A 27,213-nucleotide genomic window follows, 5' to 3' on the forward strand; every position below is an offset into this window, starting at 1 on the left:
TATCTTCCCCAGGTTGATGTACTTCTTATTCTTGTACATTCATTTCATTGCTAAACCATCTGGTACATTTCCTTTCTGGCCTCCATAGATATACTCCTGTCTTTCCATGGATGCCTTCACACACTACCCATGTTTTTAAGTATATCTGTTCTCTAGTTTAAATCATCTTACACAGACCCACTTGCTGACATGTCCGCTCCCAGATACCCAAAAGCCTCCACTTACTCCATACTTCCTAAGTCCAGTTTGATATTTAATCTGTCACTGCACAATTTACACTTGTATTTCAGGCAGAAATGTCGTTTCTGTGGCTACAGACAGTGATGGTGGTGAGTCCTCTGGTGATGGCAGGATATCGAACAAGTGGTGAGGCAGGTGGTGTAGACGAGGTGAGTGAGGTGGTGAAGCAAGTTCTAGGGGATCTCTACCCTGGGTGTCACCTGGTGCTTCTCACAGCTGCGTCACCAGCACCTTTGTTTTCCAGTTTATTAAGGTGATTTTCGAAGATGCAAATTTTATCTTTAATATGGTGTATTGATCCATTTTTTTGCAGGCAGATGAATCTTAATATATTCCAAATTATTTTGAAACTTCCACTAATGTACGATCTTATCTTTCATTTTGAAAACTTTTGTAAATTAAATAGAAATTTTAATAATGATTAGCCAATCTGTACCCAAAACATGAAAAATCTCTAAGAAATCAGTAAAAACAAGGAAAGTGAGGCAATGCTATACCAGGTTGACTTTTCTTTATAAATAATTATTGCCGATCACATTAACTAAATTATCAAGGTAAATATTTCTGATATCGAAAAACTGATTTAAAAATAATTCTGACTTATTTAATGACCAATATTATTAATAATAATGAGTTCCTCTACTTTCTTAATAACCTCCTTGGCTCATCAGACACCTGAGTGAGAGTGTGATGGCTGGAATGGTGGTAGAGGCAGGATGGGTGTTGTCCCAGGATAAGCTGGTCCAGGACCACCTCCTTCAGGGGCTGTGGGGCGACATCAGAACCACCTGCCGGGGACTCATCGTCGACCTTACCACAACTAACGACACGAATCTAGTTCTCAAGTAAGTCGAATCTTTAATGAAATCAATTGTAATTTTCATTTGATCATATAAGCCTTTATGGATGAAATAATTACATGCAATAAGACCAGTTAATTTTTGGTAGTCCTTCCCTGTTTTTCCAAGTAAACATTATGCTACAAAAATATTTAGTGAACCTTATATATATTTCCTTGGACCTCTTCTTTTCTGCAACATTCCAAGCTCTTGAAAGGCCTAGAGCTATCATTCAACTCCCCCAGTGGCTGTTTTACATCTTGTTTTGCTTGTTCACTATTTTTGCATAATATATATATATATATATATATATATATATATATATATATATATATATATATATATATATATATATATATATATATATATATATATATATATCTTTTATTCAGTTTGGTTGAATCATCAAGACTTTGGCAGAAGTCTGAGACAGGTGTTGTGGTCTTAGGGAAGAAAGCAGGAGCCAGGGACGTCCTTCTCCACCACAGTCTCCGCAACACCGTCAGCGCCCTCTACCTGGCCCTCTGCGACCTCACCCTCCAGGACTCACCTCAATACTCTCGCCTTGGTAAAGCTCCCTGGCTTCAAGGTCAGTATAAGTTTTTTTTATAATAAATTTCTCCTTGAAAAACATGTCTGCCTTAGTTCCCTCTTACATAACTGCAGATAAAAGTTCCTTATGGTTTAAAAATCTAAAAGTTATTTCTATTGCCTAATTTATTTTAGAAGTTTTTTGTCATCTGATCGAGGCCTTCTACTGGCTTACCAGTCTGTCCCTTTAAAAGTTAAGATATTTTTTCAAAGCCTTTAGCCAGCAATTTATTATGGAAATGAGTTTTATTTTTTGTTATTATCACACTGGCTGATTCCCACCAAGGCAGGGTGGCCCGAAAAAGAAAAACTTTCACCATCATTCACTCCATCACTATCTTGCCAGAAGGGTGCTTTACACTACAGTTTTTAAACTGCAACATTAACACCCCTCTTTCAGAGTGCAGGCACTGTACTTCCCATCTCCAGGACTCAAGTCCGGCCTGCCTTTTCCCTGAACCCCTTCATAAATGTTACTTTGCTCACACTCCAACAGCACGTCAAGTATCAAAAACCATTTGTCTCCATTCACTCCTATCAAACACGCTCACGCATGCCCGCTGGAAGTCCAAGCCCCTCGCACACAAAACCTCCTTTACCCCCTCCCTCCAACCTTTCCTAGGCCGACCGCTACCCCGCCTTCCTTCCACTACAGACTGATACACTCTTGAAGTCATTCTGTTTCGCTCCATTCTCTCTACATGTCCGAACCACCTCAACAACCCTTCCTCAGCCCTCTGGACAACAGTTTTGGCAATCCCTCACCTCCTAACTTCCAAACTACGAATTCTCTGCATTATATTCACACCACACATTGCCCTCAGACATGACATCTCCACTGCCTCCAGCCTTCTCCTCGCTGCAACATTCATCACCCATGCTTCACACCCATATAAGAGCGTTGGTAAAACTATACTCTCATACATTCCCCTCTTTGCCTCCAAGGACAAAGTTCTTTGTCTCCACAGATTCCTAAGTGCACCGCTCACCCTTTTTCCCTCATCAATTCTATGATTCACCTCATCTTTCATAGACCCATCCGCTGACACGTCCACTCCCAAATATCTGAATACATTCACCTCCTCCATACTCTCTCCCTCCAATCTGATATCCAATCTTTCATCACCTAATCTTTTTGTTATCCTCATAACCTTACTCTTTCCTGTATTCACTTTTAATTTTCTTGTTTTGCATACCCTGCCAAATTCATCCACCAACCTCTGCAACTTCTCTTCAGAATCTCCCAAGAGCACAGTGTCATCAGCAAAGAGCAACTGTGACAACTCCCACTTTATGTGTGATTCTTTATCTTTTAACTCCACGCCTCTTGCCAAGACCCTCGCATTTACTTCTCTTACAACCCCATCTATAAATATATTAAACAACCACGGTGACATCACACATCCTTGTCTAAGGCCTACTTTTACTGGGAAATAATCTCCCTCTTTCCTATATACTCTAACTTGAGCCTCACTATCCTCGTAAAAACTCTTCACTGCTTTCAGTAATCTACCTCCTATACCATACACCTGCAACATCTGCCACATTGCCCCCCTATCCACCTTGTCATACGCCTTTTCCAAATCCATAAATGCCACGAAAATCTCTTTAGCCTTATCTAAATACTGTTCACTTTTATGTTTCACTGTAAACACCTGGTCCACACACCCCCTACCTTTCCTAAAGCCTCCTTGTTCATTTGCTATCCTATTCTCCTTCTTTCTCTTAATTCTTTCAATAATAACTCTACCATGCACTTTACCAGGTATACTCAACAGACTTATCCCCCTATAATTTTTGCACTCTCTTTTGTCCCCTTTGCCTTTATACAAGTTTTATATATGTGTGTAATTTATATAGTGTTAACTGCCATTCATGTTAGGTTTGAAGTAAATTTATAGACAAAAAGTGCAAATGCTTATTTAAATAATTGCAAATGCTTATTTAAATAAGTGCAAATGCTTATTTAAATAAGTGCAAATGCTTATTTAAATAAGTGCAAATGCTTATTTAAATAAGTGCAAATGCTTATTTAAATTGCAAATGCTTATTTAAATAAATGCAAATGCTTATTTAAATAAGCGCAATTACTTATTTAAATAAGCATTTGCACTTTTTAAATAAGTACAAATGCTTATTTAAATAAGTGCAAATGCTTATTTCATCAGTTATCTGTTCATAAATGAAAATATACTTTTCACTATATCGTGAGAATAACTAACTGAGCAGAGTCCTGAAGACCTGCAAATATTGGGCTGCTGGTTTGGTCCAGAGTCCTCCTTGCAAGCTTCGATTTATAGATGACGTATTTTCTGTTTAAGTTGCAGGGAGATTTCCCCTCCCGTCAAAATTTGTTGTAAACTAGAGTCTATGACAAGGAATGAATTTTGAACATGGTTTGAACTTTATCAGATAACCTTTGAATTGTCTTTAAATTGTGGTTATGGTACTTTTAATAGTCAACAAATTTGTCAGAATATCGGCAAATTGGTGTACTGTAGATAGTTGACAGATCATTAACCAAAAACTGGTTATATTAGAAGCACAAGTTCTAGTTTATTTTGTTTTATCCCACTGCTCAAACTTGTTAATTATCCTTAAATTACCTCCACCCCTGAGCAGCAGTTGTGGGAGGCAGCGTGAGCGTGTATCGTCGCTGTATGTACTGCGACAATGGGTACACTGGTGTCCAGCTTATGTACCGAGGAAGCATCACCTCTCTCGTCAGTCACACTGAAGACCTTCTCCAAGGCGAGTTTTCTTTATCATTTTTATTTTTTTATTAACACACTGGCCGATTCCCACCAAGGCAGGGTGGCCCGAAAAAGAAAAACTTTCACCATCATTCACTCCATCACCGTCTTGCCAGAAGGGTGCTTTACACTACAGTTTTTAAACTGCAACATTAACACCCCTCCTTCAGAGTGCAGGCACTGTACTTCCCATCTCCAGGACTTAAGTCCGGCCTGCCGGTTTCCCTGAACCCCTTCATAAATGTTACTTTGCTCACACTCCAACAGCACGTCAAGTATTAAAAACCATTTCTCTCCATTCACTCCTATCAAACACGCTCACGCATGCCTGCTGGAAGTCCAAGCCCCTCGCACACAAAACCTCCTTTACCCCCTCCCTCCAACCTTTCCTAGGCCTACCCCTACCCCGCCTTCCTTCCACTATCATATATGGGAGATATCACACACACAAAAAAACGTGTAACTGCAAATATGAAAAAAATACCAGAGTGAAAATGCGAAATAAAACCTAAGCGCTGTCATGTGCTTACACACACATTTTCCTATTCCTCTGAAGATGTGTAAGAACCTGAAAGCGATCAGATATTATTTCCAATTTTCACTGTGTTATTTTTTCTTAATTATATATTTGAACCTTCAAATAAACATAATATGCCTCGATCTCGTCACTCAAATCTATTCATTACTAATCCACAAATAGATTAAAAGCAGGCGAGGTTACGGCCCTTCTCTAACCACCTTCATGACGTGACGTCCACACTACCTGACGTCCACACTACCTGACGTCCACACTACCTGACGTCCACACTACCTGACGTCCACACTACCTGACGTCCACACTACCTGACGTCCACACTACCTGACGTCCACACTACCTGACGTCCACACTACCTGACGTCCACACTACCTGACTCTACAACATTGCACACCGGGAAAATACAGAAGAGTTTTATGACACGAAGACTTCCTGTGTAATACGGTTTCACGATGAATTTTTTCTCCTGCAGAGCAGCTCAGTAATCTGATGGGACACAAGTTCAGAGTCGTGGCCCTGCGTCACTTTCCTTTCATGGACTACCAGACAGTGACCAAGGAACCTGGCAGTGCCATCATCCCCACAGACTGTATGGACACAAGGTTCCTCAACATCTTCTCTGCAAAATTGAACTTTACGTATGACTTATTTTTGTATTTACCTGACTATAAAATTTATATTGGATGAATTTGCATATTATGAATTTTTTTTTCACATCCATTATAAATCTAAACCAATCCATGAAAATGTATTTTTAAAAATACTGTGATGGTTAAATATCTTCTTTATCAGTCTTCTGCGTGCAGCTGAAAAAACTGTAAATATATCTCAATAATAGGCAAGTGGAACAGAATTCTTCCTCCGTAAGCTATGTGTGTCGTAAGCGGCGACTAAAATGCCGGGAGCAAGGGGCTAGTAACCCCTTCTCCTGTATACTTTACATTTCTTTTTGGGCTACGGCTGGTTGCTTCAAAGAAGAAGAATAAAAAAAATACAAACTGAATTAACAACATGATAGAAGAACACTGAGCTTTCACTCTCGCCAGATACTATATATACGAGCAGAGGGAGTCTCAGTGGGGAGTTCCGACGGACGGTGTGTTTGACGGTATGATTGGCGAACTACAGAGGGAGGAGACGGACTTCTGCCTGATCGCAGCGCCTACCCCTGAGAGACTCCGTGTTACCGAGTACGCCAGAGCTTACCCTTCCACAGATCTTGTTATCGTCTCCCTAAAACCAACACTCTTACCCGAATTCTGGGCATTTTTCAGGCCATTTAAAGGTAAGTCTATAGGAAGAATGTCACAAGATCGTGACAATACTGTGGTTGGAATAATTCACAACCCACAAACTGGTGGTAAATTTTTTTTTTGACGTTACGAACCATCCAGGACCATCATGAAGTCATGAAAGCAACAGAGTAAAACAAATTAGGTCACATGAAGAGGTTTTAGACACCCGAGGTCAAACGACGTTAGGTGAAGGTCGAGGTCAGGTCAAGTCTAATGATTCATCTTCAGTTAATAACCCCCCCCAAAAAAAATAATACTGCGATGATTATAGGTGAAAAGGACATGTAATTAACTCACGCATATTTACATTAAAAAAAATAACTTAAGCGTTAGCCAAAATGTTATAAATTATCACATCGAAGCAATGACATTTATCGCAAAATAGACTCATGTGCAACATCTGGGTATCTGTATTTGTAGACGTTTCGCCAACCAGTGGCATGTGGTCTTTCCCGGGTGTTTTCTTGCCAGTGGGTCGAAGAAGACTACTGAAAGGAAACTATATCATTCAGAGAGAGAGAGAGAGAGAGAGAGAGAGAGAGAGAGAGAGAGAGAGAGAGAGAGAGAGAGAGAGAAAGAGAGGTAGAAGGACATTGCATCTGTCAGATATAACAAACTCCTTCAGCCACACACTGGGGATCCTAGTGACCGGCCATGAAACCTCTTCCTTCACAGGTAAAACATACCCATCACCATTATTTTTCCTGCCCACAGAACGATTATACCATATGTAGTCGATTATTAAATCTTCGTGATGCAGGAGAGCTGTGGCTGGGTTTGCTGGTGAGCGTGGTGGTGTGGGGCGTGACACTGTGGCTGCTGCAGAGGGCGTGGCACTGGGCTTCAGGAGGGCGTGGGCAGGACTTTATTACCGCCCTCATGTACGGCTGGGGAGCACTCCTCCAGACTCCGCCTTCCGATCCCTCCGTCAACGTCTCTGGCCAAGTAGGTGAATGTTGTGACCAGGTAAGTCAGTGCTGTTCCTAGGTAGGTGAATGCTTTAGCCAGGAAGATTAGTTATGTGACCAGTCAAGTGAAATTCGTTTTGTTTGTCAAAGTATTCCTTACCTAAACACTTGTTTAATTTCCCTTTCTAGTAATACCTATTTGTACTTGTTTGCCATTGTAGGTACTGGTGGGGTGGTGGCTGGTGTTCTGTCTGATCATTGGCACTGCCTTCACTTCCTCACTCATCGCTCACTTGACAGTGCAGGAAAAGTCGCCAACTCTGGAGACTTTTCAAGACCTGCTTAACCAGCAGAACTGGAAATGGGGAACAGAGAAGTGGCTCCTTTCCGGGGTACCTCTTGAGTATTTCTCCAGACATTTCGATCCCGTGGTACAGCAGATCTATAAAAAAATGCAGGTAATTTATGTTTACACCATCGTTTACACCGTCGTTTACACCGTCGTTTAATAAAATAAGTTAGTCGTGTCGTAAATTTTGATTCCCTAATTATGACTTTATTGTGTGTCTGGCTATGGGAAAGACGAACGTCGCTGTAACTATACACTACAATATATTACAATATATTCGCTATAAGGTGTATGTTGTTCTTGTTTACTTCATCATGAGAAATAATCAAACAAAATCACTTAAACTAAGTTGGCATGAGCTTCTACAATCATTATTAAAGTAATTGCTGTTGTTACTACTACTACTATACTCACTATTACTACTTCTACAGACGCTCATCAGTAATACCATTAAGCACCTGTGTTTCAGATCCTGCCAGTGGACGAAGCCTTGAAGAATGTGGCACAGGGAAGCTTCTCCTTCATCACCTTCAAGGAGTACGTGAGCATCATTATAGCCTCCCGCTATGCAGACTCCCTGGGTAACACTCCCTTCTATATCAGCAAGACCAGCGTCTCCATGATGGCAGCATTTGGTTGGTGTATAAGGTGAGTACTGAACAATTGGTCCCTCTGCCTTGGTGACAAGTTCGTGAAATAACAGTTCCGTGGGTGAAAGAATTCACAATCCTCTCAAATTAGCGATGCAACTTCAGATGATTTAAGCACGTCCTGGACCACTAGTTATTGGTAATGGTCCAGGACGGACCGTAATTTCGTCAAAATGTTAGTTTCTAAATAGTGGGTTGATTGTCAACGAATAATTTTAAATTTCTACAGAAAAGGCGCTCCATTTTATCCACGATTTAGTCAGTTGATGAGGAGATTGGAGGACAGTGGCGTTACGGCTTACTGGAGGCAAGACGTGATCGCCAGACGAGTGAGGGAGAACAGAGAAACTGCGGCACTCCAAGCTATGGCACCAGAGATATACACAGCAAACGTAAACATAATATCACGTTGTCAATATTTCACATGCCATTCAAATCCCAGATTTCAGTTCTGTAAACAGACCCGAGTTCTGGAGTTGGGATGCCCTCTATCTGCTCTCTGAAGGTTGGCTAAACATAGTACGGTTTAGATCACCTAAATTGTGAAAGGACAGCCAGGGAATAAGTGATGGTGAATGAGTTTTCTTTTTCCGGGTCATCTTACCTTTGTTGGAGACATTAGTCAGCAATCACCTCGATCAATCTGCACATGGGATTCACATTAAGCAGTAACTGGATAACAACACAAGCGATAAATACCACCACGCTAAGTTAGCAGGTCTTGTTAACATTACAATTAAAGTAAATTTTTATTACCGACTGAATGTTTATTATTAATATAAACCTATACATTTCCCAGGAAGACAAGAGACAGGTGGTACTGGGACTAAACCACCTGAAGGGAGCCTTCTACCTGCTGCTGGTTGGCTGTGGAGTGGCGTTCCTCATCCTGGTGGGGGAGAACCTCGTCCACTAGTGCTCCTCGAACATCAAAACAGGAATAAACGGCGCTAAGACTGTGTAATCATGGACGTAAAAACTGCTTCTCTGAAACCCATAGACCAACCCATACATATTGTTGCAAATCTTCTCGCTAGTTTTAAAATCCTTTTCTGTATCACTTGTAATAGAGCTAATAATATATATATATAATATATATATATATATATAATATATATATATATATATATATATATATATATATATATATATATATATATATATATATATATATATATATACACGTATATGTAATAAGATAGCAGTGACCCCCGACCTGTTACCTTGGTCCCTTCTCTTTCTCTCACCTGACCTCAGAGTGTTCGTATATTTGGGATATATTTGCCTACTGCAAGTGTCTTTATTTCCACTTGTGTATGATGTAAGAAGTTATGTTAGACACGTGTCTGGAGTGAAATAAACATTTCTGTGTATTTGTAAGAGCAATAAAACATTTAAAGTAACGTGGCTTATAAACCTCAGTCTCCTAAATTTCCTTCATGTCTTCGCTAAAATATTCCGGACGGCAGGTACGCAAATCACGCAAAAATTTGTGACGAGAACGATGAATGTTTTATCCTCTGGAACTCACGAAAATGTAATGACACGATTTCAAACAAACCATACCACGGGCGGGGTTAGAACCCGCGATCAGAGAGTCAGAAACTCCGCTAACCACTGGGCCAGCTAGCCACAATAAGATTCATCCAACTAGGTATATTTATACACCTTAGGAAGGTTAGCATAGGCGTTAGCATAGCTAATACGTAGATCTGGAGTTTCTGACTCTCTGATAAGGGGTTCTAACCCCGCCAGTGGTATGTTTTTTTTTAAATCGTACCTACAGTAACTAGGCCATTTGTAAGCAACAGGTCCACTGGTATTGATTATGGGACACACCGGAATATTAGGCTTGTGCTTTATTAACAAGTGATAAACATGGCAAAAAAGTCGTCTCCATTTCAATGACCCAAGAAAAGGAATCACATTCACCATCGTTCTTTCAACAGATGTTTTGTCAGTAGTGTAGAGGCATCAGAGATGGTCTTCTAACAGCTACATTGCCAGCCATTCCTCAGAGCGTAGGCACTGTACTTTCCACCTCCAGAATTTAAACCCAACTAACCAGTTTTCCCGACTCCATAAATTATTAGTATTATGTATACATACGTACATAAATTCTATTTGATACTTTATAAATGACTATCATACCAGGTCCTCATTTCTTCCTGAGGAACAAGAACGTCAAAATAAAGATGATGAGGGAGAGTTGCCACATGTATTCTGAACCTCCTGTATATAAACACGCGAGAGTCGCCTTGGAAAGCATTTCTTCTAGAGTTGCCACACGCGCTTCTCCTGTACCACCTAGGTAAGTCTAATAGCTATCTTCGTTATTTTAAGTTAATAGTTAGAGAAAGACAATTTCCTCTATGTTACTTTTACCAAAAAACTGTTTCTATACTTTTTAGTTTATTGGATTGGTAGACTTTTCCTGTTAGCAATAACATACGTTTACTCTTTCCAGTGATATAATTTGCTTCTAAATTACAGCATAATCTTACCAAGCCTATTTGAGGCCAGCTAAACTTATGTTAGTATTATTTAACATTGATTTTTTGGAATTTTGTAAAGTTCTACGGGTTTTGTAGTGTTACGGCAAACATTTTTCTAATTTAGCAAAACAATCATCGGTGAAGATGCCGAGTTGATAAGTCTTGACTATGAAAAACTGAATGAATCTCTTTTCTGATGTATGGAAGATGGAACGATCTTGAGTGAGATTAACTGAAGACAGTCACACACACAGTCACTCTCTCTCACACACAGCCACTCTCTCTCTCACACACAGCCACTCTCTCTCTCACACACAGCCACTCTCTCTCTCACACACAGCCACTCTCTCTCTCACACACAGCCACTCTCTCTCTCACACACAGCCACTCTCTCTCTCACACACAGCCACTCTCTCTCTCACACACAGCCACTCTCTCACACACTACCTCTCTCTCTCACACACACAGCCTCTCTCTCTCTCTCTCTCTCACACACACACAGCCCCTCTCTCTCACACACACACACAGCCTCTCTCTCACACACACACAGCCTCTCTCTCACACACACACACAGCCTCTCTCTCTCACACACACACAGCCTCTCTCTCTCACACACACACAGCCTCTCTCTCTCTCACACACACACAGCCAGCCTCTCTCTCTCACACACACAGCCTCTCTCTCTCACACACACACAGCCTCTCTCTCTCACACACACACAGCCTCTCTCACACACACACAGCCTCTCTCTCTCACACACACACAGCCTCTCTCTCTCACACACACACACAGCCTCTCTCTCTCTCACACACACACAGCCTCTCTCTCTCACACACACACAGCCTCTCTCTCTCACACACACACAGCCTCTCTCTCTCACACACACACACAGCCTCTCTCTCTCACACACACACAGCCTCTCTCTCTCACACACACACAGCGCCTCTCTCACACACACACAGCGCCTCTCTCACACACACACAGCGCCTCTCTCACACACACACAGCGCCTCTCTCACACACACACAGCGCCTCTCTCTCACACACACAGCGCCTCTCTCACACACACACAGCGCCTCTCTCACACACACACAGCCTCTCACAAACACAGCCTCTCACAAACACAGCCTCTCACAAACACAGCCTCTCACAAACACAGCCTCTCACAAACACAGCCTCTCACACACCCACAGCCTCTCACACACCCACAGCCTCTCACACACCCACAGCCTCTCACACACCCACAGCCTCTCACACACCCACAGCCTCTCACACACCCACAGCCTCTCACACACCCACAGCCTCTCACACACCCACAGCCTCTCACACACCCACAGCCTCTCACACACCCACAGCCTCTCACACACCCACAGCCTCTCACACACCCACAGCCTCTCACACACCCACAGCCTCTCACACACCCACAGCCTCTCAAAAACCCACAGCCTCTCACACACCCACAGCCTCTCTGGTACACCCACAGCCTCTCTGGTACACCCACGGCCTCTAGGGTACACCCACGGCCTCTTGGGTACACCCACGGCCTCTCACACACAGCCTCTCTGGTACACCCACAACCTCTAGGGTACACCCACGGCCTCTTGGGTACACCCACGGCCTCTTTCACATACAGCCTCTCTGGTACACCCACGGCCTCTCTCACACACAACCTCTCTGGTACACCCACGGCCTCTCTCACACAGCCTCTGCTACACCCACGGCCTCTCTCACACAACCTCTCTGCTACACACACACAGCCTCCCTGGTACACCCACGGCCTCTCTCACACACAGCCTCTCTGGTACACCCACAGCCTCTAGGGTACACCCACAGCCTCTAGGGTACACCCACGGCTTCTAGGGTACACCCACGGCCTCTTGGGTACACCCACGGCCTCTCTGGGACACCCACGGCCTCTCTGGGACACCCACGGCCTCTCTGGGACACCCACGGCCTCTCACACAGCATCTCTGGTACACCCACGGCCTCTCTGGTACACCCACGGCCTCTCTCACACACAGCCTCTCTGGTACACCCACGGCCTCTCTCACACACAGCCTCTCTGGTACACCCACGGCCTCTCTCACACACAGCCTCTCTGATACACCCACGGCCTCTCTCACACACAGCCTCTCTGGTACACCCACGGCCTCTCTCACACACAGCCTCTCTGGTACACCCACGGCCTCTCTCACACACAGCCTCTCTGGTACACCCACGGCCTCTCTCACACACAGCCTCTCTGGTACACCCACGGCCTCTCTCACACGCAGCCTCTCTGGTACACCCACGGCCTCTCTCACACGCAGCCTCTCTGGTATCATGTCAATAATGTGAACAATTAATCTCTGGCGTAAAACATAATTAACTGATATAGATTTCTTCAAAGAATTCTCTTAATTATTGCTATAAATCGTATGTGTTGTCGAAGATTTTCTTGGTTATCACGAAGAAGTCAACTGACATTTTTTAAGTTGCACAGATTTTTCTGAAGCCGTTTTGAAGCTCAGTATATTATTAAAATTATATGAGCATAATATGGACATCATCCTCTCAAGGACACTCCTGCTTGACAGAGCCGCCTCTAGACATCATCCTCTCAAGGACACTCCTGCTTGACAGAGCCGCCTCTAGACATCATCCTCTCAAGAACACTCCAGCTTGACAGAGCCGCCTCTAGACATCATCCTCTCAAGGACACTCCAGCTTGACAGAGCCACCTCTAGACATCCTCTCAAGGACAATCCTGCTTGACAGAGCCGCCTTTAGACATCATCCTCTCAAGGACACTCCTACTTGACAGAGCCGCCTCTAGAGAATGGAACAGCGATACATCACCAATCCAGCTGTGTTGTCTGGACGCACAAGAATTGTCTGGCTGTGGCTGTGTGGCATGTCAGCAAGGGACATATCCTCAACGACAAAATTCAGCGTATCAACAGTGTACAGGTGGATCAGAAGGTGGTATGAGCAAGGCTCAGTCCACACAAAACCATACCGTAGGCGGCGACTCAGAGCTTCAAGCAACGAGGAAGGTGTAGCAACTTTCCCATGCAAACCTCATGCAATAAAATTATCTGCCATTCCCTTCCCCACTTACGAATATTTCCACTACCCAGTACCACTGGCACACTCTTATCAAAAAAATATAATTGAAAATTCATATAACATTTAGCATGCGAGAAAACTCGTTGCTAAGGATAAGCGATCACGGGACTGACACCAGAAATGTCCCCAACAAATCTGGAATCCATGGAAATTAAATTGAGATATAAATGTTTAAAATTTCTTGTCAAATACTGACAAATACCTTACTCCACTCAGCACAAGACATGTTTTCTATAATTTAAAGCAAGTGCTCTCATGTGTATCACCATCACAAATCGTGTATATATATTATTGCTAGTCTGGGACTAAGCCAAAGCCAATAGTCCAAGCAGACACACACGCTGTCAACCAACAGACACACACGCTGTCAACCAACAGACACACACGCTGTCAACCAACAGACACACACGCTGTCAACCAACAGACACACACGCTGTCAACCAACAGACACACACGCTGTCAACCAACAGACACACACGCTGTCAACCAACAGACACACACGCTGTCAACCAACAGACACACACGCTGTCAACCAACAGACACACACGCTGTCAACGAAGCTACTAAATATACAAATTAATAAAAACTGGTAAGGCAACCTAGGTAATGTTATCGTGGCTGTAGAAGGCCTATCACAACCTCCAGTCTGCGTTTTATGTTTGAATGTAAGCAATTTTATTAAGTGGGCAATTGAATAGTTGGCAAGAAGACCCTTGCTGTTGAAAACAGTTCCTCTTGTCCGACCTACATACGATGTTCTTAATAAAGACCTGGTCTCTGTCCCCGCCGATTTCAATTAGAAAGTCGGAAACGCTCGTAAGTATGCAAAATAAGACTTTGAATTCCAGAAGCATTCTAAAGCTATAAATCCGAAATTTAGCTAAATCTGTATCCTACAGGAAGCCAATGCCACATTTTGAGCAATTATTTCTAGATGAGGCTCTTGTTAGAATATTTGCAAACTGGATAAACGTACTTTGACATGTGTTACGTCTTGTTCAAGGGTAAGCACACTGAGATATATAATTATATATAATGTCGTGCCGAATATGTAAAACTGGTCAATTAGCAAGAACTCATTTAAAATTAAGTTCTTTCTGAAATTTTCTCTTATACGTTTAAAGATATATTTTTTTCATTAATGCTAATGTAAAAATTTTTAATTTTGCACCAAAAGAATTTTAGGAAACTTACCTAACCTTATTATAACAAGAGCAATTTATTTTAGCCTAACCCAACTAAATATATTTTAAATACGTTTACAATAATTTACTACTAAACAAACACAATCAAATATATATTTTTTGCATACACAAATTTTCACTTGTCCTATATGGCAAGATGAGCGTTGCTATTTAAGCCAAGATCGCAAGTTCTGCCTATTCGGCACGACATTATATATATATATATATATATATATATATATATATATATATATATATATATATATATATATATATATATATTATATATATATATATATATACACATACTAAGATCACAGTAAACAGGTGATTTCAGAATATGCAACATTCCAAGCGCTTTCGTGACCTCTCATATTATCAAGGAACTAAAAAACAATACATTAAAGGAAGGCATATAAAGGTCGAGACCAAAACTCATCATCACATCACACAACAAAGCAACACCTGACGCGCGACGACATCCGACTCATAAGAAATACTGCAGCAGGCATGTTGACCCCTAAGAGTTGGGGCCTACTGCAGTGTTCCTTTCTTATGAGTCGGATGTCGTCGCGCGTCAGGTGCTACTTTGTTGTGTGATGTGATGGTGAGGTGTGGTCTCGACCTTTATACGTCTTCCTCTGATGCATTTTTTTATAGTTCCTTGATAATGTGAGAGGTCACGAAAGAGCTTGGAATTTCACTATTCTTTCACAGTGGTTGTTTTGCGCATATATATATATATATATATATATATATATATATATATATATATATATATATAGATATATATATATATATATATATATATATAAAATACGTCAAATAGTATTTTTTAGAAATCAAAAATATAGGTAAAGGTTTATTTTACTTTCACTCATATTTGATTACTATAATTGCAAAAGAAGAAACCTTCCTCTGTAAATCACGAGTGTCGTAAGAGGCGACTAAAATGCCTGAAGTAAGGGGCAGGTATCCCCTTCTGTATAAATTACTGTACTTTTGCGCCAGTGTAATTATTACCGTTGTTTTAATCACTCCTGTACATGAGCCTTTCCTGTTTATTCCTGTCAATGCTTATTATGTATAAATAAATTTATTTTACTGAAGAGGTCGAGTGATTTTTTCCTTCATGGCTGATATATTGACTCAGGTGACGTCATTCTGCTGAAGCACAAGGCACACACAGACACCCTCCACCCTCACTAGTATTTATCTGACTCACGAAATCGTAATGACACGATTGCAAACAAACCATACCACGGGTGGGGTTAGAACCCGCGACCCGCTAATGCGACGGTCTGGAGTTTCGTGACTTTCTGATCCCAGGTTCTAACCCCACCCGTGGTATGGTTAGTATTTATCTGGCCTAACCTAACTTTGCCAGTAACCCACAGACATAAAACTCTCCAGAAGTTCATCTCCTGTGACTAAACGATCTTGGAAGAGCCCTAGAAGTGTCGCAACGAATTTACTCTTTAGGAAGAAGTGACGTTATATTCCAGTTCGTGAAATTAGATTTTACACTATAATAACAAAAGTAACAACATTCTTGTACAAGATACAGTTTAGTATAAATGTTAATTCGATTTTTTTTTTGCATTGTACGTTAGGATGGTGCAATTGTGGTGTAGCGTCGCGATGGTGGTAGCGGTGATGGCCGGTACTTCCGTAGCTGGTCAGGAAATGGGCGGACGGGTGAAACAGGCGGGCGTAAATGTAGGCGGAGCCGTAGAGGAAATAGGCGTGGATGTGGGCATGATGGTGGGTCAGGTGGTGGAGCACCATCTCAGTGGGTGTCACCTGGTGCTCATCACCACTACACCTCACTCGCTCATTACCACCAACATACTCAGGTGAATACTTTCTCTAAATATTTGTCTTTTTTTCCCATATGTAGAATACTAAGCTGAATGTTGAAAAAATTAGTTTAGCAAAAATTTCACCCTACAATAAGTTTCAATATCCGTGTCAGGTTATTTAAGCAGAATTATCTGTCTGGAATCATGTAGCAATAATCGCTTTGCTCTGTAAGCCGCACGAAAATTACTCAGCTTTTCGTGATTAACGCATGTCGACAAATTAGACAAATGTGCAACACTTGGGTATCTTTATTGTGGCAACGTTTCGCCACACAGTGACTTCATCAGTCTGAGAGACTGATTACCTGAATCTTTGCTTGGACTGAAGTTTCTGTGTGGCAACACGTTATCAAAGATACCCAAATGCTACACATGTGTAATTTATCAAGCTGTCTGTTCTCTGAACCATTTGTATACAATATGGTCTAAATCTTCATGCAAATTACTAGAAATATAGGAACAGCAGTAGTTGTGGACATACCTTCCCTCTCTCTCTACGAGGCGCAACCTTCAACGTACAATCACTCACACGAGACCAGAGCAGCCCCTCACGAGCCACAATCCAGGGAGAAGACACCATACAATCAGTCAATGAAGCACCAACCGCTTGCTCACCAAAAATCAACAGAGCGCCCCGCACTAGACCACTTACTCACAAATCTGTGGGCAGACTGGAGAACCACCTGCCGAGGTCTTATTCTCGACCTCACCTACAGCAGCAGCAGCAGCACCCAACAAGCTCTCAGGTGCTGTGTTTTCATTACTAAGCTAATGACTATTTGTACAATACGTAATTTAATTACCAGTATTAGTATAATTTGAATCTTTACATCAACTAGTACTCTTCAGCACCATCGAATCCTTAACTAAGAGTAATATCCTTTCTAACAGTATCAGAGTAATACTCTTGTTTTGGCTCTCAAATATTTATTGATCTTTCAATTAAAATTATAGGTTGTTAAAAATATTTATCTGTATAGCATGTTACCTTCACTGTGTGTATCACGACACTGGTGGATGAAATAATATAACTAGTCGACGTCACAAATAATATAGCTAGTCGACGTCACAAATAATATAACTAGTCGACGTCACAAATGATATAGCTAGTCGACGTCACAAATAATATAACTAGTCGACGTCACAAATAATATAGCTAGTCGACGTCACAAATAATATAACTAGTCGACGTCTCAAATAATATAGCTAGTCGACGTCACAAATAATATAACTAGTCGACGTCACAAATAATATAGCTAGTCGACGTCACAAATAATATAACTAGTCGACGTCACAAATAAGAGCATTAACCCTCCTACTTAAACTGCCGAGTTTGTGAATATATCAGAGTCTTGCCAATCAGTGCAATTTCCTGAGCGTTTGTGTAATCGACAAGCATCAGTACAGAACCGTAAATATTTGTATTGGTATACTATATACAGTTGCAAACCTAAATTTTGTAACAAAACTTTCTGCATGAACGATGCAAAAATGTGAAATAAATGCGGCTGCATTGCTTATGTATATTGCGAGCAACAGTCATAACGATTCAACATACATAGCTTGAATACTGTGACTCACTTACACAGTGCAAGTGTTGCTTTACTGATGTATGGATCTAAGAATTGCTGTTGACTCTGACTTTCATTTCATAATATATATATAAAGGTTGGTCCAAATATCTGGTCTGTGGCAGCTACCGGAGACTCGGGTGTTGGTGGTGGGAGAGAGAGCTGGAGTAAAGGACGTGCTTCTCCACCACTCTTTCCGCAACACGGTCCACGCCTTCTACCTGGCCCTCCACGACCTCACCCTTCACGACCTCACCCTCCACGACCTCACCCTCCAGGACCTGGCCCTTAACAACCTCGCCCTCCACCCATCATCTCGCCATCGTAACGCACGCCTCAGAAAAATCCTTCCCCGGGAAGGTCAGTAGATGCCAGCAACTTATTCCATTAAATATTATTTTTAATAATATTTCGACATAATTCGATCTATTTTGTCTGTTCTTTTTTATTAGTGAATCTAATGTCTTTCTTCCCACTACCCTGAGCAACAGCAGTGTCAGGAGGCGTGTGGGTGTATCAACGGTGTCTGTATTGCAACAACGGAGAACAAGATGCCCGACTGTTCCACCAAGGAAGCTCGACTTCAGTCACCCAGATATTTGACAACGTCTTCCAAGGTCAAGTGTAAACATTAAGTGATATAATTCCTAACATTATTTATTTACAGAAACATAATTAATATTGATAATCAGTTTGTGTAATTATAATCTGAAACATGAGGCTTCTCCAGCATACGGAAGAGAGGCTGCAGTGTCTTGAATTTCAAGGGTACCGTGATTCAGTGAATGGTTGGTTGGGTGGGTATGGTACGCAGAATATTTGTAGGGTGAGTGTGTTGCATTTCGCAGAATGTTCTTTAATGTTTCTGCAATATGCTCATGATTCTTATATATACACATATTATTATTGTGAGTATTAAATGATAGTTCATGAGCGACAGTTGTATGTCGTTGATTATATTTTGTTTTGCAATCTTTCCTGTGGGTGGATTGTTTTGAACATGTGATCCAGTCTTGTTTTATGTTGGCGCCTATTGTATTCTGTTGTTAACAGGATCTAGGGAAACACATGAGCTTACATCTCGGAGTTTTTGTCTGTTGTGTAATTTTGGGTGGGTTTTGTGTTGAGTGCTGTTATTCAGTGTATGTATTTTGTGTTGTGTTTATTGTGTTATAACGAGTGTGGATAATTTATTTTTAATTTCCAGTAAGTCTTATAGTATGTTAGCATATTCTTTTCACTTTTTTGTACGTTTAAAATTATCACTTTCTATTATATGTATCTAACTTTTTAAATAAAAAAAAATCCCGTTTCAGTGATAAAGGTGTCCTTGATACTTTTTAACCTAATAATCCAGTTAGCAAGAAAAAATAATTTAATCCACTAAACAGCGAATAAATCCTCCACTTACAGAAAGCTCTCAAGATTTTATGGGTCGTAAGATGAGAGTGGTGACAGCGGTACCATACTTCCCCTACGTGGACTACAAGGTGGGCAGGGAGGCTGCGGGTCCTGTGATGCTGCTAGACTCTCTGGATGCTCGGATTATCCAAACCTTCGCAGCCAAGCTTAACTTCACGTGAGTCTTCGCTAATCAAACCACAGAACAGGGGGGAAGGGGGTTGCACCATGGCAGGTTAAGTTTAAAGCTCACAGGCCAATGTGCTAACTACTGGTCCATGCCGACTTAACGAGACTCATCCAACTAAGTATACTGTTAGACAGCATAGGAATGTTGGCATGGGGCCATGTATCATTCATATGCCAATAACAAGGGTACTAGACAAAATTTCCTCACAGAGCAGAAGACACGACATTCAGGAGGTAGTGTGTGTGTGTGTGTGTGTGTGTGTGTGTGTGTGTGTGTGTGTGTGTGTGTGTGTGTGTGTGTGTGTGTGTTTGTGTGTTTGTGTGTGTTGTCGTGCATCTGTTGCTAATGCAATAAATAAACACAGAAATATCACACCATAACGCAATTCCTTATCATCACAAACTGGAGCTTTTAACCTTGCCAAACTAACCAGCAGCTTTGAAGTCTACGTGGATCCCGATCAGTCGTGGGGCGAGGAGAGGAACGGCATCTTCAGCGGAATGATGGGGATGCTACAGCGAGAGGTGATGGATATCTGCACTATATCTGGACCGACCTCTAAGCGACTTAGAGTTATAAATTATCTTAAGGGTTACCCTTCCGACCCCATGTCAGTGACCTCTCTCAAGCCCACACTGCTGCCCAAATACCTCGCTTTTATACGGCCTTTTAAAGGTATAATTAGCACAAGCCTTTTCTACCCATCATCCTAACCAAAGTCGGTACTTTAATACACTTTGGAGGTTATTTAACATGTGTGTGTGTGTGTGTGTGTGTGTGTGTGTGTGTGTGCACTCACCTATTTGTACTCACCTATTTGTGGTTGCAGGGGTCGAGTCTTAGCTCCTGGCCCCGCCTCTTCACCGGTTGCTACTGGGCCCTCTCTCTCCCTGCTCCATGAGCTTTATCAAACCTCGTCTTAAAACTGTGTATGGTTCTTGCCTCCACTACGTCATTTTCTAGGCTATTCCACTGCCTGACAACTCTATGACTGAAGAAATACTTCCTAATATCTCTCTGACTCCCAATTATGACCTCTTGTTTCTGTGTCCCCTCTCTGGAACATCCTGTCTTTGTCCACCTTGTCTATTCCGCGCAGTATTTTATATGTCGTTATCATGTCTCCCCTGACCTTCCTGTCCTCCAGTGTCGTCAGGCCGATTTCCCTTAACCTTTCTTCATAGGACATTCCCCTTAGCTCTGGAACTAACCTTGTCGCAAACCTTTGTACTTTCTCTAGTTTCTTGACGTGCTTTATCAAGTGCGGGTTCCAAACAGGTGCTGCATACTCCAGTATGGGCCTGACATACACGGTGTACAGTGTCTTGAACGATTCCTTACTAAGGTATCGGAACGCTGTTCTCAGGTTTGCCAGGCGCCCATATGCTGCATCAGTTATCTGGTTGATGTGTGCTTCCGGAGACATGCTCGGTGTTATACTCAACCCAAGATCTTTCTCCTTGAGTGAGGTTTGCAGTCTTTGGCCACCTAGCCTATACTCTGTCTGCGGTCTTCTGTGCCCTTCCCCTATCTTCATGACTTTGCATTTGGCGGAATTAAATTCGACAAGCCATTTGCTGGACCAGGTGTCCAGTCTGTCCAGGTCTCTTTGAAGTCCTGCCTGGTCCTCCTCTGATTTAATTCTCCTCATTAACTTCACATCATCTGCAAACAGGGACACTTCTGAGTCTAACCCTTCCATCACGTCGTTCACATATACCAAAAATAGCACTGGTCCTAGGACCGACCCCTGTGGGACCCCGCTCGTCACAAGTGCCCACTGTGATACATCATTACGTACCATGACTCGTTGTTGCTTCCCTGTCAGGTATTCTCTGATCCATTGCAGTGCCCTTCCTGTTATATGCGCCTGATCCTCTAGCTTCTGCACTAATATCTTGTGAGGAACTGTGTCAAAGGCCTTCTTGCAGTCCAAGAAGATGCAATCAACCCACCCCTCTTTCTCGTGTCTTACTTCTGTTACTTTATCATAAAACTCCAGAAGGTTTGTGACACAGGATTTGCCTTCCATGAATCCGAGCTGGTTGGCATTTATACTCTTGTTCCGTTCCAGGTGTTCCACCACTCTCCTCCTGATAATCTTCTCCATAACTTTGCATACTATACAGGTCAATGACACAGGTCTATAGTTTAGTGCCTCTTTTCTGTCTCCATTTTTAAAAATGGGAACTACATTTGCCGTCTTCCATACCTCAGGTAGTTGCCCAGTTTCCAGGGACGTGTTGAAGATTGTGGTAAGTGGCACGCACAGCATATCCGCTCCCTCTCTAAGGACCCACGGGGAGATGTTGTCCGGTCCCATTGCCTTTGAGGTATCTATGTCTCTTAGCAGTTTCTTCACCTCCTCCTCATCTGTATGTATGTCGTCCAACACTTGTTGGTGTATTCCTTGTTGGTGTCCCCATCTGGTCTGTCCCCCCAGAGGCCTTCCTGTCTCCACTGTAAATACTTCCTTAAATCTCATGTTGAGCTCCTCACATACCTCTTGATCGTTTCTTGTGAGTTCTTCACCTTCTTTCCTCAGCCTGATTACCTGGTATTTGACTGTTGTCTTCCTCCTAATGTGGCTATACAGCAGTTTCGGGTCAGATTTGACTTTCGATGCTATGTCGTTTTCGTACTGTCGCTGGGCCTCCCTCCTTATCTGTGCATACTCGTTTCTGGCTCTTCTACTAATCTCCTTATTTTCCTGGGTCCTATGCCTCCTGTACCTTTTCCATTCTCTGTTGCACTTAGTTTTTGCCTCCCTACACCTTCGGGTAAACCAAGGACTAGTTTTGGTCTTCCTATTATTTCTGTTTCCCTTGGGAACAAAGCTTTCCTCTGCCTCCTTGCACTTTGTTGCCACATATTCCATCATCTCGTTTACTGATTTTCCTGCCATTTCTCTGTCCCACTGAACCTCCTGCAGGAAGTTTCTCATACCTGTGTTGTCCCCCCTTTTATAGTTTGGCCTGTCCCTTTCAGTTCCTGTTACCTTCTCCACTTGTAACTCTACTATATAATCAAAACTCAGAACCACGTGTGCGTGTCTGTGTGTGCGAATATTACTTAATATTATCTAACCTAATAGAATAAGGGACAGACTAAAAGCTGCTTTAATTATTTGAAGGATCAATAAGAACATTTTATTTACAAAAATAAACGTTTATCTCTCTCTACTTCCAATAATTTTAATTTTTTACTTTAAATGTTATTTTTAGTTTAGCTATTGTTCATTAATAGTACCTAGACACGGGTAGGAGTGTTTCCTAGTTACATATGTACTAATGATCAATTGTTCGCGTTATGATCAGCTGTTTGTGTACCTGGGCAGTTCTAAATAGCTGGTTTATTATCGTGAATTATGAGTAAATATATTTGCTGGTACGTCTCTCCTGCAGGAGAACTGTGGCTGGCGCTGCTGGTGAGCGTAGTGTCGTGGGGCGTCGTGTTGTGGCTGTTGCAGAGGGCTTGGCGGTGGATGGTTGGTGGGAAGGGGGTGAGGCTCCACACTGCCCTATTGTACAGCATGGGCACCCTGCTTGAACAGCAGCCTCCTGACCCCTCCGTCAGCCTTGCTGGTCAGGTCAGAGACTCGATGTGATAATTAAAATTTGTAATAGCAAGATTCAACATATAGATTAATTGATTCAGTGCACACACAAACACACACACACACAACCTAGGTAGTAGGTTGGTAGACAGCAACCATCCAGGGAGGTACTACCGTCCTGTGGTAGTAGGTTGGTAGACAGCATTCATCCAGGGAGGTACTACCGTCCTGTGGTAGTAGGTTGGTAGACAGCAACCATCCAGGGAGGTACTACCGTCCTGTGGTAGTAGGTTGGTAGCCAGCAACCACCCAGGGAGGTACTACCGTCCTGTGGTAGTAGGTTGGTAGACAGCAACCATCCAGGGAGGTACTACCGTCCTGTGGTAGTAGGTTGGTAGACAGCATCCACCCAGGGAGGTACTACCGTCCTGTGGTAGTAGGTTGGTAGACAGCAACCATCCAGGGAGGTACTACCGTCCTGTGGTAGTAGGTTGGAAGACAGCAACCACCCAGGGAGGTACTACCGTCCTGTGGTAGTAGGTTGGTAGCCAGCAGCCATCCAGGAAGGTACTACCGTCCTGTGGTAGTAGGTTGGTAGACAGCAACCATCCAGGGAGGTACTACCGTCCTGTGGTAGTAGGTTGGTAGACAGCAACCATCCAGGGAGGTACTACCCTCCTGTTCTAGTAGGTTGGTAAACAGCAACCACTCAGGGAGGAACCCCATCCTGCCAAAGTGAGTGTGAAACGGAAACCTTGTAGGATTGCTGGTGTCTTTTTTCTGTCTCATAAACATGCGGGATAACAGGTATATCTTGCTACTTCTACTTACATTTAGCTCACACTTCACATGCATGTACACTCATATATATATATATATATATATATATATATATATATATATATATATATATATGTGTGTGTGTGTGTGTGTGTGTGTGTGTGTGTGTGTGTGTGTGTGTGTGTGCGTGTGTGTGTGTGTGTGTGTGTGTGTGTGTGTGTGTCGTGCCGAATATGTAAAACTGGTCAATTAGCAAGAACTCATTTAAAATTAAGTCCTTTCTAAAATTTTCTCTTATACGTTTAAAGATATATTTTTTTCATTAATGTTGATGTAAAAATTTATAATTTTGCACCAAAAGAATCTTAAAAAACTTACCTAACCTTATTATAACAAGAACAATTTATTTTAGCCTAACCCAACTAAATATATTTTAGATTTGTTTACAATAATTTAATGCTAAACAAACACAGTGAAATATATTTTTTTCGTTAGGTTCAGAATGATTTTGGCGAAATTATTGCATACACAAATTTTCACTTGTCCTATATGGCAAGATGAGCGTTGCTATTTAAGCCAAGATCGCAAATTCTGCCTATTCGGCACGACATATATATATATATATATATATATATATATATATATATATATATATATATATATATATATATATATATATATATGTATACACCCATCTCGGCTTTCTTCTATTTTCTTAATAGTAATTAAGAAAATAGAAGAAAACCCTTTATTTCCTCTTATTTCCATGGGGAAGTGTAAAAGAAATCTTCCTCCGTAAGTCATGCGTGTTATGAGGCAACTAAAGTGCCGGGAGCAAGGGGCTAATAACCCCTTCTTCTGTATAAATTACAAAATTTAAAATGAAAAACTTTCGTTTTTGGGTCACCCTGCCTCGCTAGGATACGGCTTTTCATTGATTATATATGCACACATACATACATATATATACATATGCATAACATTTGTTTTATTTTTTATATGTGTACAGGTGTTAGTGGGGTGGTGGCTAGTGTTCTGTCTGATAATTACTACAGGCTTCCGGTCATCACTGATGGCTCACCTTACCGTCCAAGGAATGTCACACCCGCTGGACAGTTTCGAGGATTTGGTGAAGCTGCCAGGCAGGAAATGGGGCACTGAGGCTTGGGAGCTAACAGAAGCAGTTGTTGATTTCTTTGCCAAGCATCCCGATCCTGTGGTTCAGCATATTTATCATAAAATGGAGGCAAGTATTATTATACACAATGCTGTTGCATTCGTCAGGAGAAACAACAAATCTCTTGACACGGGTCTTCAGTGTGCGGTGATCCGTTTCGTGGCATCTTGGCCCTATATAATGGACTATTCTCGTTGGTGTCTGTCAGCAGTGATGTGAATATGGTAGCAGATGGTTCTGTGGCTAGTCATGGCAGCAGAGTTACAAAAGACATTGAGAGGGCGAAGGAGGAGGGGGAGGTTGCAGTTCGAAAACCAAGACAGCTGTTGTATGAATAATGGTGAATGTTCTCGACGTTGGTGGGAGACTGCTGGTGTCGTAAAAAATATATATAATATCCTGTTTTTTCTGCATTCTTTTACAAACATATTGTTTTGACTAATCAATGTTATTTTTACTCGAAGCCTCAAAGATCTCTTTGAATAATAAATCAAATTCGTCATTATTCTAACTTTTGTTTACTAGGTGATGCCAATGGATGTGGGCCTGAAGAGGGTGCTGGCGGGTGGATTTTCCATCATCAGTTTTAAGAACTACATCAATGTTATCGTGGGATCTCGCTACACGGATGCCTATGGTAACACTCCCTTCTATACCAGCAAGAACGCCGTTCCTATTTTAGCTGCGTTTGGGTGGGGTATCAGGCGAGTATTCTCCGCTAATGATACTAGTCATTTGCAAGCACTGCTCTGAATATTCTTTTACAATAGATTTTTAAATTTATAGACGTGTTTAGGTCTGACATGGAATAATTTTCTGTATGATTATGTGAAGGGGACATCTAATACTAAGTTCACTGAGTATTAATTTTTACGGATTTCTCATTTATCGTATGCTAAATAATATTTATAGGATGTGGAAAATACGCTGAAATATAGACACTTAAGTTTACATGAAATAAGATTCCGCAACTTAGTGAAAGTAAATTGTTTTAGCATCACTTTCTTACTACATACATGAAGTTAATAAATTGAATCCCTGGACTCGTTAACTCAATAAATTATTCTAACACATACTGTATATGCTTTAATAATCCATAGAAAGGGTGCTCCATTTTACCAGCGATTCACAGAACTAATAACCCACCTGGATGATGCTGCTATCATCAGTTACTGGACTGATGATTTAATATCCAGAAAAACGAGGGAGGAGAGAAACTCTGCTCCACTGGACCCAAAGACCAACACTGGAGATGCTTTTCAGGTAGTTGCCGTTAAATGTTGTATCGTGATGTTAATTCAAAAGATATTACTTTGAAAATAAAAAGTTGTGCAAAATTATATTATGTGTTATTATGTTTAATATTAGCGTTTGCGAGATGTGTCTGTAACTTACCGTAACAGGCAGTTACGACTTGTGTTACGTGTTTTTATGACGTTATGTAACGTACATTTGTTATTTACCGCAATACATGTTAATGTTTCTAAGGGTGAAGATAAGGAGGTGGTGCTGACAATGAACCACCTGCAGGGTGCCTTCTACCTGCTGCTGGTGGGCTCCGGAGTGGCCTTCCTCACCCTGCTGGGGGAGAACCTCACCCACTGGAGGCGCTCCTCACTTCAGTAACCACCTTCCCAGCATCACTAGACCTCAGGCCAAGGATGACAGTGCTGTCAGTGCAGCAGATTCATCCTAGAGCTATCAGACATATATTTCTGCAGTCGAGAATG

At 41.9% G+C, this 27,213-nt stretch overlaps 2 protein-coding genes across 2 annotated transcripts; both read left to right on the plus strand.

Moving 5' to 3' along the window:
* Positions 1–296: 296 nt before the first annotated feature.
* Positions 297–27,109, plus strand: LOC128695300 (glutamate receptor 4-like). Its single transcript, XM_070095344.1, has 11 exons — positions 297–493; positions 912–1,085; positions 18,477–18,739; positions 18,865–18,996; positions 19,805–19,958; positions 20,407–20,645; positions 23,375–23,559; positions 25,316–25,552; positions 26,009–26,191; positions 26,588–26,715; positions 26,941–27,109. Exons 1-11 carry the CDS (start codon positions 297–299, stop codon positions 27,107–27,109), a joined length of 2,061 nt encoding a protein of 686 aa, XP_069951445.1.
* LOC128695282 (glutamate receptor U1-like) lies at positions 4,367–9,076 on the plus strand. Its single transcript, XM_053785788.2, has 8 exons — positions 4,367–4,421; positions 5,431–5,596; positions 6,005–6,243; positions 7,014–7,198; positions 7,383–7,619; positions 7,980–8,158; positions 8,390–8,552; positions 8,960–9,076. Exons 1-8 carry the CDS (start codon positions 4,367–4,369, stop codon positions 9,074–9,076), a joined length of 1,341 nt encoding a protein of 446 aa, XP_053641763.2.
* Positions 27,110–27,213: the final 104 nt, after the last annotated feature.

The sequence above is a fragment of the Cherax quadricarinatus genome, chromosome 50 (genome assembly GCF_038502225.1).
Source record: "Cherax quadricarinatus isolate ZL_2023a chromosome 50, ASM3850222v1, whole genome shotgun sequence".
NCBI classification, from domain to species: Eukaryota; Metazoa; Arthropoda; class Malacostraca; order Decapoda; family Parastacidae; genus Cherax; species Cherax quadricarinatus.

What these genes read in the sequence shown, in the direction of transcription:
- LOC128695300 (XM_070095344.1), top strand. Translation starts at nt 297, where the DNA reads ATGTCGTTTCTGTGGCTACAGACAGTGATGGTGGTGAGTCCTCTGGTG. An exon ending in GACACGAATCTAGTTCTCAA is followed by an intron (nt 1,086 to 18,476) that starts GTAAGTCGAATC and finishes ATATATATAAAG; the next exon opens with GTTGGTCCAAATATCTGGTC. An exon ending in TTTTATACGGCCTTTTAAAG is followed by an intron (nt 20,646 to 23,374) that starts GTATAATTAGCA and finishes TCTCTCCTGCAG; the next exon opens with GAGAACTGTGGCTGGCGCTG.
- LOC128695282 (XM_053785788.2), top strand. Translation starts at nt 4,367, where the DNA reads ATGTACCGAGGAAGCATCACCTCTCTCGTCAGTCACACTGAAGACCTT. An exon ending in CCGTCAACGTCTCTGGCCAA is followed by an intron (nt 7,199 to 7,382) that starts GTAGGTGAATGT and finishes TTGCCATTGTAG; the next exon opens with GTACTGGTGGGGTGGTGGCT. An exon ending in CAGAGATATACACAGCAAAC is followed by an intron (nt 8,553 to 8,959) that starts GTAAACATAATA and finishes TACATTTCCCAG; the next exon opens with GAAGACAAGAGACAGGTGGT.